The 10803-nt window shown below is 57.3% G+C and overlaps 2 protein-coding genes across 2 annotated transcripts; one reads left to right on the top strand and one right to left on the bottom strand.

Moving 5' to 3' along the window:
* Nucleotides 1–1249: 1249 nt before the first annotated feature.
* LOC121066017 (GTPase IMAP family member 7-like) lies at nt 1250–4250 on the bottom strand. The gene is made up of 2 exons (XM_040549339.1): nt 4125–4250; nt 1250–2526 (listed from the first exon to the last, which is right to left on the bottom strand). Exons 1-2 carry the CDS (start codon nt 4144–4146, stop codon nt 1880–1882), a joined length of 669 nt encoding a protein of 222 aa, XP_040405273.1. The 5' UTR covers nt 4147–4250; the 3' UTR covers nt 1250–1879.
* A 376-nt stretch (nt 4251–4626) lies between these two features.
* On the top strand, nt 4627–7627 carry LOC121066012 (GTPase IMAP family member 1-like). The gene is made up of 2 exons (XM_040549334.1): nt 4627–5202; nt 5916–7627. Exon 2 carries the CDS (start codon nt 5944–5946, stop codon nt 6742–6744), a length of 801 nt encoding a protein of 266 aa, XP_040405268.1. The 5' UTR covers nt 4627–5202; nt 5916–5943; the 3' UTR covers nt 6745–7627.
* The last annotated feature ends 3176 nt before the right edge of the window (nt 7628–10803 follow it).

Below are 10803 nucleotides of genomic sequence, written 5' to 3'. Positions count from 1 at the left end.
AACATCCAATCAAAATCTCCCCTCTTTCAGTTTAAAACCATTCCCCCTTGTCCTATCATTATCTACACTAGTAAAGAGTCCCTCTCCATCCTTTTTATAAGAACCCTTCAAGCACTGAAAGGCCACAATGAGGCCTCCACGGAGCCTTCTTTTCTGCAGGCTGATCAGTCCCAGCTCTCTCAGCCTTTCTTCATAGGAGAGGTGCTCCAGCCCTCTGAGCATCTTTGTTCCCTCCTCTGGACCCGCTCAAACAGCCCCACATCTTTCTGGTGCTGGGGCCCCAAACCTGGATGCGGTGCTCCAAGTGAGGCCTCACAAGGGCAGAACAAAGGGGGACAATCCCCTCCCTCCACCTGCTGCCCACCCCTCTGTTGATGCAGCCCAGGATGCAGTTGGCCTTCTGGGCTGCAAGCGCACACTGCTGGCTCATGTCGAGCTTCCCATCCACCAGAACCCCCAAATCCCTCTCTGCAGGGCTGCTCTCAATGAGTTCTTCTCCCAGTCTGTACTCATGCCTGGGATTGCCCCGACCCAGGTGCAGCACCATGCACTTGGATTGTTGAACCTCATGCGGTTCACATGGGCCCAAATCCCCAGCTTCTCCAGGTCCCTTTGGATGGCATCCCTTCCTTCTGTTGTGCTGACTGCACCACTCAGCTTGGTGCCATCTACAAACTTATATGACGCATTAAAGTCCTTCAGCCCCGCGCTCGGTCCCTGTGCATCCTTGTGCGTGGCAGGAGAGGAGGATGGCAAAGCCCTTCTTGCCGTGCCAAGCCAAGCCGTGCTGTGCCAGCTGCAGGAGCTGATCAGCACCATGGGCCAAGCGGTGCCTGCCCTAGGGCTGGTGCCTACCCCGGCTCCCTTCCCCTACTTCCTTCTACCTCCTTGGCTTGAGGTGGAGGTCAGTCTGGCGTTCTGGGATTCCTCCCCACTCCTTCTGTGCTTTCCGCAGCCTTTCTGGGTGGGAGAAGAACCTGGGGTGAGTCAGGCAGCCCCCCGAGCACTCCCCCAGCCCCACGCTCAGGTATGGCCACAGAGCTTCCCCTGCCTGCTGCACTCGCCTGGCAAGCAGTGAGACCTTGCGCCCTTGCACAGCTCATGACCAACACCAAACACCCCAGCCTGGGGGGAGCTGCAGTTTGGGCCTGCTCTTGAACGCACCTGGACCATTCTCCACCTTCCCAAACGGCTGTTTCAGCACTGCAGGCCACAGTGCACTGATGGGCGCCTCTCTAGACAGCAAGCCTCAGCATTTATTAGCATTTATTAGATGAGCTTCTGTAGACCCCGCGATCACATACAATTACTCGCATTCCCCAGTGAAGGCAGGGGCAGCGCAGCCAGTGACACCAGCAGCATCCCACCGCAGAGGGACCAACACTGGCACCACGAACCCTCCCAAACCCCAGAGAAGTTCCTAGAGCCCCGGCTGCCACAGGGAGGACAAGTGGCTTTGATCTCAGAAGCACCGCTCCAGGCTGAACTCTGCTGTGAGGGGGCACATCTCACAGTCCTGATGTTCCCGTTCCTTTCAGCTTGCCGTGTCTTCACACCAGGGAGGAGAGAGTCAGCGCGGTGGTGCTGAAAGCAGGGCAGTGCAGCTCTCTGCCACCCAGCCAAGGTCTCCGGCTTCCCAGCACAACGGGTGGTGACAGAGCAATGTAGAGACAGAGCAGCAGAGGAGAATTACACGTCGTCAGACACCCATTGCACTCTTGGAGCCTGTCAGGAGAGCAATCGCATGGGCCAGGGGAAAATGTAGGTCGCTGACGGGACAGGAGGAAACGTCAAGAAACGAAGGAGAGAGTGATCTTCAGAGCACGGCAGGAAAGGCACAACAGAGGAAACATTGCCCGTCTGACCAAACCCTTGTTGACTAGAGTATAGTACAATACTTTTTAAAAGCCGTCTCTGTATCTTTTTCCAGCATTTTTCGCGTGTAACACGGAGCATCTTTGTTCTTCTTTACCATCTCATCAATCATTTCAATGAGGTCTGAAACCTGCTGTTCCCTTGTCTTTCCTTTTGCTTTGTTGCTGAAAGCAATGTACCTATTTTCACATTTTCCTGCCAGCCCCCTGAGGTATTCGTTTGTTTCCACGAAATTGTGGATATCATCTGGCTTCTCCAGATCTTCTGCTCGGGTGAATAACAGGATTGTGTACTTCTGTGCTTCAGTATGGAAAATCTTTGTCACCCACTCAGCCACTTCCTCCTCTTCTTTACTGATATGGCCCAGTTGCATCACCAGGACGATAGCATGCACCCCTCCATAGAGGTGATGAACAGCATCTCTAATCTTTTGAGCTGTTTCTTCATTGGCTTTCTTGGTGTCAAAAAGGCCAGGAGTGTCGATAACGACAATTGGTCTTCCACGGAATAAGGTTTTCTCTTTACTGTAGTCCTTAGTTACTGAATCTGGTGACACTGTAGATTCAAATGCTTGCCTACCAAGGATGGTGTTCCCTGTCGCACTCTTCCCACTTCCAGTTTTGCCCACGAGCAGGATTCTCCGCTTGGGTCCTGGGGGAACAACCAGAGACACACGTCTGGACCTCATTGCCCTGTGGTGCTGGGACACCCCCTGCACGCCGCGCTCCCAGGGGCGAGAAGGAAAGGCTTTCTACTGCAAAAACGCAACTTTAATTCTCACACTGAGCCACTGCTGTGCACGAGTGGGGACGGGATGGGGCAGGGGCTGAAGCCGTGTCCCAGCAGCCAAAGCAGGGCTTGCTCGGCCCCCGCCAGCCCTGCCCTTCTGCTCGGCTCTCCCACAGGAGAAAGGTTTGTGCTCCAGGAGGAACCTAAACTCAGACAAAGGCTGCCCTGACTAAAAGACCCTCTGGAAAACGGACCAAAAGCAGCTGGGGCAGGACAGAAGCAGGCAGAGGGGGGTTTCTCACCCCATGCTGCATGCTCACAGGCAGCCAGCACAGCTCGCCTCCGGTAAGAGTGAGCCTGCGCAGAGCCGGGAGCAGCTCGTCTGGGCTCAGTGTCAGACAGCTGTCGGTGTGACCCCCGAGCCCCACGATTAGCTCCGGCTTCCCCTCCAGCCTCGACAACACGATGTGGGCAGCCCACATCCCCGCTGCCCCAGCAGTGGTCCCCAGGGACCATCAGTAGCAACACGTGGACCCGAGGGACCCCAGGGGAGTCTGGATAAGGCTGCCTCAAAGGGCCAGCCTCCAGACCTCTTCTGAAGGCAGAAAGAGAAAGCAGAAGTGCATGCCACAGCTCCCCAGCGGCCCAGGAATGCACAGAGTACTCAAACGGCCAGGCTGAAGCACTCCCTTTACAAGAAGTCACGTGCTAAGCAAAAAACACCCAGTGGTTTCTGCGCTGGATCACCCCCAGCCCCTCCGCCTGCCCTGCACGGCCCCAGCACGGCCAGAGCTGGCTGGGCACGCGCTCCATGCCTCAGGCACACAGATATCGAGGTTCTGGGGCAGGACTTTGCACCCTGCGCTGTGCCTCAGGCTGTAACCAACCACTGGTGCCCCACCTGCCCTGAACCTGGCACAACACAGCCTAAGGAGTGGGAAGATGAGAGGCAGCCTCGGGAAATCCTCGAGCCCGTGGCGTCCCCAGAGGGCCCGTGCACAGCGTGCACAAGCGTGCGTGAGGCTGCACGAGGACGCAAACCCAGCCTCAGCCTCAGCAGCACTGCGCCCGGCTGACTGAATGAGAAGGCTGCTAAAGGAGAAGGCCCTGGGGAGACCTCACGGCAGCCTTCAGTGCCTGCAGGGGCTGCGGGAGGGCTGGGGAGGGACTCTTGGTCAGGGGGTGTAGGGGTACGACACGGGGTGACAGCTTTAAGGCATCAGAGGGTAGGTTTGGGTTAGATCCAAGGCAGAAATCCTTCCCTCTGCGGGCGGTGAGGCCTGGCGCAGGCTGCCCCCAGGAGCTGTGGGTGCCCCAGCCCTGGCAGTGCCCAAGGCCAGGCTGGATGGGGCTGGGGGCAGCTGGGGCTGGGGGCAGGGGGCCCTGGCCATGGCAGGGGGGTTGGAACCAACTGGGCTTTGAGGTCCTTTCCCACCCAGACCGCTCTGTGGCTCTGTGATCCTGGGATTCTAAGCTCGGCCAGGCTCTGGCTGCCTGCACGCAGTGGGTAAGGCGCTCACCTTCCATCTGAGCGTCTGCCATTTTGAGCCCACTCCGAGGGGAAGCCTGAAAGAAGAATAAGGGATTTTGAGCGAGGTTTGCCAAAGTCTCCTGTGCTCGCCCCACGGCGGTAACAAGGCCGATGAAGACGATCACCTGGCAGTCGGGTCGCTAACACAGCTTGCGTGTGTCTCCTGCCTGGTGTGTGTGCATGCAGGAAGTGGTTTTATAACCGAGGGTAAACACACGCACACACCCACAAGATGGCTGCTCACCCGGTGAGGCAGGGAACAGCGTTTGGCAGCCCCCGCACCCTGTGCCAGTGGCAGGGCACATTTCTGCCAGCCCCGCACAGCCCAGGAGCAGGGGCTGCAGGGGCAGGGGAGCGTGGCTGTGCCTCGCTGCACCGTGGTGGCAGATGGTGACGGCCCGGGCAAGGGCTGCTCCTCCTCAGTTGCTTGCGGCCACCTTGGGAGGGTGTCCCGACACCTTGGGGAATGAGGAGCTGGCAGGGAAACTCAGATCGATCACTGGCAACCCTTGCAATGCTTTGGAAATCCTGCCGAGCTCGCAGAGGACATGCACGGCCCCTGGCTGGAGCGGGAACATCCCCAAAAAATTACTGTCGTTAGTTCAGTGCCCTCGTCCGGCACCTGCACCTCCAGCCCTGACCCTGAGCAGTGTGCAGGGTCTGTCCCAGCCCTGTGTGGTGTGCAGGGTCCGTCCCAGCCCCTGACCGCGATGCAGGCTGCAGCTGCCTCGTCTCCTGCCCCTTCTTCTGTCAGGGCTCTGCCTCCAGTCATAGCAGCAGGAGAAACTGCTTCAAAACTAAGCACAGATCATCACGGTAGTTAAATAACTCTGAGGTTGGATTGTTTCTGGAGGAATTACAAGAATTAGCGTTATAGTTGGCTACACCTCCAGAGGTGCACAGAATCGAAACCGAGACGGGGGCTGGTGCGGGAGGAGCCGGTGCTGCCCTGCTGCCATGAGCACAGTTCTCTAGGCTGACACCGACGCCGTCACCGCTGTCACTTCCTGGTGGCTGTGAGCGTCCCGCGGGGACAAGGCGAACGCCAGCGCAGGACCTGCAGGAAGGTACGGGCGGGAGGCCAGGGGCCACAAGGCTCCGTGCCGGCAGGGAGGGCTTCGGGGGGGGGCCTGGGGACCGGGCGCAGGGCAGCGGGGCAGGGAAGTGGCTCTTCCCCCTGTCCCCTCCTCTCTCCTTCCCTTCTCCCCACTCCTCGCTCCCCATGCTCGGTGTGGGCACAGCGCAGACCTCCCCAGCCCCAGGTGCCGGCATGGCCCCAGCCCCAGCCCCAGCCCCAGCCCAGGGGAGCCCCTTGGCACCGTGTTCAGCCCCATGCGGGGCCCCAGCTGCACGTGTGTCACTGCCCCGAGGGTCCCTGCCACCACCCGAGGGTCCCTGCCACCACGCTGCCTTCCCTGCCCGTGATCGTGCGCAGACTGAGGCTGCCTCGCCACTCTGTTTCCCCGCAGCACCTCGCAGTTTGGCTTTTATTTTGATTTTCTGTTCCTTGCTGCTGTCTGTGCACTGCTGTGGCTGCACACGCTGCAGCGCGATCCAGGGGACCCCGTCTGTCCCGGTGCCACCGCAGCCTGACCCGGCTGCAGCATCCCCAAGCCCTTCCCACAGCGGGGGCACACAGAGCCCCGCAGCCTCCAGTCGCCAGCAGCGAGGCTTCGAAACCATCCTCGCTTTTAGTGAAAATCCCTTCTGCTGTCGGTAACGCTCCCAGCCTCTGGGTGCCTGCTGACAGAGCCCTGGGCGTCTGCTTTTGTCTCCGCAGCGTGGCTGTGGCCATCCGGCGTGTCTACATGCTGCCCGGGGTTGGCGGGGTCTTGGAGATGAGGCTGATCCTGGCTGGGAAGGCTGGTGGAGGGAAAAGCGCCACGGGGAACACCCTCCTTGGGGAACGTGTCTTTGAGTCCAAGCTGTCCACCAAGCCAGTGACCATGAGCTGTGAGAAAGTACAAGGGCACTGGGACGGCGAGGACTTCACGGTGGTTGACACGGCCGACATTTTCAACCCAGGAGGTGTCAGCAGTGAGGTGCATCAAGAAATTATCCGCTGCATCAAGCTGTCCTCCCCGGGCCCCCACGCGCTGCTGCTGGTGACCCAGCTGGGCCGATTCACCCAGGAGGACAAGGAGGCCGCAGAGAGACTGCAGGACATCTTCGGAGCTGATGTTTTGAGGCACACGATCGTCATATTCACCCGCGCAGAAGAGCTGGCGGGGCGATCTCTGCACGACTACATGTCCTGTACTGACAACAAAGCTCTCCACGAGCTGATCCAGAGGTGCGGGAACAGGTACTGCGGCTTCAACAACCGGGCAGCTGGAGCCGAACGGGACCAGCAGGTCGCAGAGCTGATGGGGATGGTCCGCTGCATGGTGCGGGCAAATGGGGACAGGTACTACAGCAATGAGATGTACCTGGAGCCCAATTTAACAGAAGAGAAGGTGGAGTATCACATGGGGAGGTACAGAGCAGGCAGGATTAAGAGGGTGCGGTTCAGCTGCAGGCCATCCCTGAGAGTTCTGCTGGCTTGTGTGCTGATTGTCCTCATCATTATTGTTATTTCCCTGAGTTTCCTTATTGCACAGCTGCGATGAATCCCAGCACCACAGAACCACTGATCGCCTGGGGCTGGAGGCACCTCTGCACACCGCGTGTTCCATCCCTGCCCAGGCAGGGTCCCCAGCGCTGGCTGCCCAGGACCGTGTCCATTGGGTGTTGGACATCCCCAGCGATGGAGACCCCAGCGCCGCTCTGGGCAGCCTGTGCCAGCGCTCAGACACCTGCACAGCAATAAAAGACTTTCCTGATGTCTCAGTGGGCGTCCTTGTGCTTCTGGCGGTGCCCATGCCCTTCTGTCCTGGCTCTGGGCACCACTCAGTCCCCACCAGGTGTTCACACAGACGGGACCTCTCAGCCCCCTTCCCTGGCTGAGCAGCCCCAGCTCCCAGGCTCTGCCCATCTTACAGATGCCTCCATGTCCCGGTGCAATGGAACCAACTCTCCCTTGGAAAAGAAGAGGAATTGTCTATTTTTATTGAGCATCCCTTTAATCAGTTATCACATATGTAGTACAGGACAAAAAATATGTTTATCTTTTAACCTAGGCTCCCTTTGATCAGGGACAAAATGCTCCTTCTGGAAGAAACAAAGGAAAGTTGCCAATAGCAAGTAGCCTTAGGTCGTGCTTAGGTGACGTGGCCATTTATGGATAAAAGGGGTTAGGGTACTTCATCAGGGAACACCACCAAGGACTCCCAAAGAAAGGAAGGCATGCGCAGAAGGGCCTGAAAAGAAGCCATTAAGAATGGTGCCACATGAGTACAAAACTCATGTAGATTAGAATGAATATGTATTAGATAGCTAGAATAGTCATGAATTTAATGTCTACGTGTAGCAAGGAAGTCGACATTGGGTGTGCTTGATCTGTGGAAAATGCACCGAGCTCTGAGGCCTGAATAAAAGCAATCTGTCTCCTGAGTGCGTGCGAATTGGCTTATTGCACACTGGGTAAAGGATCTTAAAGTCATAGAATGGTTGGGGTTGGAAGGGACTTTAAAGATCATCAAACTCCAACCCCCCTACTATGTGCCGGGAAAGCTCCCATCAGGTCAGGTTGGCCAAGGCCCCATCCAGCCTGGCCTTGAACACCTCCAGGGATGGGGCATCCACAGCTTCTCTTGGCAACCTGTGCCAGTGCCTCGCTACACTGACAGTGAAGCATTTCCTCCTAATGTCTAGCATAAAGCTATTTTCTTTCAGTTTAAGACCATTCCCCCTCGTCCAGCATTATCCATGCGAATAAAGTGTTTTTCTCCATCCTCTTTAGTAGACCCCTTTAAGCACTGAAAGGCCACAATGAGGTATTCCCAGAGCCTTCTCTTCCGCAGGCTGAACATCCCCAGCTCTCTCAGCCTTTCTTCATAGGAGAAAGGATCCACTTTTTCGGTCAACACCAGCACCTCATTGTCCTTGGCTGAGCAATCGACAGGGTGCCCATGTCCACCCGCACACGGAGCGCTCTGAGGCATGGATGTGGGCCCCTGGCAGCCAGCAGGAACGCACAGCCCTGCCCTTCGGCCCCACACACAGTCCCTGTGCATCCATGTGTGTGGCAGGAGAGGAGGATGGCAAAGCCCTTCTTGCCATGCCAAGCCAAGCCACGCCGTGCCAGCTGCAGGAGGTGAGCGGCTCCATGGGCCACGTGGTGCCTGCCCTTGGGCTGGTGCCTGCCCCGGCTCCCTTCCCCACAGCCGACGTCCCCGAGAGCTGCCTGGGTGCCACGGGGCAGGGGACACTTCACTTTCCTCCCCGGCCTCTAGCTCAGCGGGAGCAGCGCAGTGGAGGGCAGAGCCATGCCGGCTCTCGGCCTGCCCGTGCTCTGCGCTGCCCCACTGGGCATGGGACAGGGTGGGCTGGGCACCCGGCGTGGGGCTCCCGGTGGCGCATGCCCGGAGTTGGACAGGTACCGAAGCGCAGTGCCATGAAGGCAGGACACCCAGGGGCATCGCCCTGCGAGAGCCCAGGGCCGTGCCCTGTGGGCATGGGGCTGCTCCTGAGTTCTCGCTCACAGGGCAGCTCCCTGGTCTCACGTCCGTGCTGGGCAGGTGCCGAAGCCCTGGCACAGGCTATCGTGGAATCGATTTCAGACAACTTTACTGTAGCTGCAATGTAGGCTAGTACTAGGGTGGTAAATAACAAGGTCTGCCAGGTCCGGATGGGAGAGCAACCCCTTCCTCCACCTCAGGGAGGAATTGCAAGTCCTGAAGTCAGAACAAGTGGTGCCCGGGAGGCGTTGGACCTGGCTGAGGAAAAGCTTATCAGTAAACAGGACGCACATACTGGTTATGTACCGAGCGTGAAACCAAACTGCTAAATTAACTTACGACTCACAGATGTGAAGCACATACCAGTTACTCACTTTGCAAGTATAAATCATCATGAAAAAGATTTCAGGTTTCGAACTTTTAAAGGGATGGCCCCTGCCAAGTTGTTGTGTTCGAACATCACCCCAACCCCAGTCTAATTAGAGGAACTCCCCTTTAAAGGGTGCGGGAAGCAGAAACAGCAGCAGTAACAGCAGCTGCAGGTCTAACTTAACTTCATTTAACAAACAGAACAAAAACATTCTGAATAGACAAAAGGATCAAGAGCAACATTTGCAACCTAGAAAGACCACTTAATTTATTATTAGTTTAGCCGCACAGAATGGAGTAAATGACTCTGACTATGGAAAGCTTAAGCTGAGAAAGAAATAGACCTGAGAAATAAATAGCATGTGGCTATGCTTACAGATGGGGGGACAAGAGGCTGGAGAGCAGCCCCACAGAAAGGGATCTGGGGGTTCTGGTCCACTGCAAGTGAACATGAGCCAGCAGTGTGCCCTGGCAGCCAGGAGGGCCAACCGCACCCTGTGGTGCATCAAGCACGGCATTGCTCGCCCCTTGAGGGAAGAGTGTGTGGTTTTGGGCACCCCAGTATGAAACGGACATGAAACTATTACAGGGTGTCCATAGGAAGGCTACAAAGATGTCAGGGGCCTAGAGGGCAAGGCATATGAGGAGCGGCTGAAGTTGCTTGGTTTGTTCATCCCAAAGCAAATGCTGTTGTCCTCTTGGAGAAGAGGAGATGAGGGGAGACCCCATCGCGGCCTGCAGCTTCCTCAGGAGGGGAGCGGAGAGGCAGGCGCTGAGCTCTGCTCTCTGGAGACAGCGCCAGAACCTGAGGGAACGTCACGGAGCTGGGACAGGGGAGGGTCAGGCTGGGTGTTACGGAAAGGTTCTGCACCCAGAGGTGGTTGGGCACTGGGACAGGCTGCCCAGGGATGGGGGCACGGCCCCAAGCTGCTGCAGCTCAAGGAGCGTTTGGACACCACTATCAGACGTGGCAAGAAAGGGCTTTGGTCCCTTCCAACTCAGGATATTCAATGATTCTATGATTCTATGATACTGCATCACCCAGATTGTTAATGAAGATGTTAATCAGGACTGGGTGAGGAGGCGCAGGATGGGGGATGCGACCATGCAGGGGACATCAGGTGCCTCCACAGTGTGGGTTCCATTAATGAGCCACGGCCCTTGCTGTGGGATTGCACGGGACTCCCACCCTTGCTCCCCTCTGTGCCTGCAGGAGGGGACCCTGCTCTGCCAGCACTTGGGAAGTGTTTCCAAGTGCTCTTCTTCCTCACCGTAGTACATGAGCCTCAACCCTGGCGAGGGGAACCTTGAACTGGGAGCAGGGGGAAGGCAGGGACATTCAGCCTGGTGAGGACGTGGTGGGCAGGGATGGCGAGAAAGGGCTTTGTAATCAGCAAAACTGGTCAGAAGAGGGGCTGCCCAAAGCCTGTGCAGGCTTGCCTCTGCAGATGTCTGCCAAACTGGCCTTTCCTGTAAATGCGCTGAGCTCCCACCACCCTATTCCAGGGAGAGGGACTAAGAGCACTGTGCTGAGCAAATTCCACGGTGCTGCTGCTGCCCCAAGCACGAGCGGCGTGGAGCAGCCCCACGCCCCGAGACTAGATGGAGTCGCTAAGCCACTGTCCATCATAGTTGAGAAGTCACAGAATCACAGAATCGTCTAGGTTGGAAGAGACCTCCAAGATCATCTAGTCCAACCTCTGTCCTAACTCTAACAAGACCTCCACTAAACCATATCAC

This window comes from Cygnus olor, chromosome 2 (genome assembly GCF_009769625.2).
Source record: "Cygnus olor isolate bCygOlo1 chromosome 2, bCygOlo1.pri.v2, whole genome shotgun sequence".
Taxonomy (NCBI): domain Eukaryota; kingdom Metazoa; phylum Chordata; class Aves; order Anseriformes; family Anatidae; genus Cygnus; species Cygnus olor.
The sequence above is the reverse complement of the archived record's forward strand: the minus strand, read 5'-3'. Positions and strand labels throughout refer to the sequence as shown.

Bases quoted from the DNA above. Each gene is read 5' to 3' on its own strand.
- LOC121066017 (XM_040549339.1), bottom strand. From the start codon at position 4,146: ATGGCAGACGCTCAGATGGAAG. The intron at 2,527-4,124 runs GTGAGCGCCTTA...TTGTTCCCCCAG, and splicing joins GGCAGACGCTCAGATGGAAG to GACCCAAGCGGAGAATCCTG.
- LOC121066012 (XM_040549334.1), top strand. From the start codon at position 5,944: ATGCTGCCCGGGGTTGGCGGGGTCTTGGAGATGAGGCTGATCCTGGCT.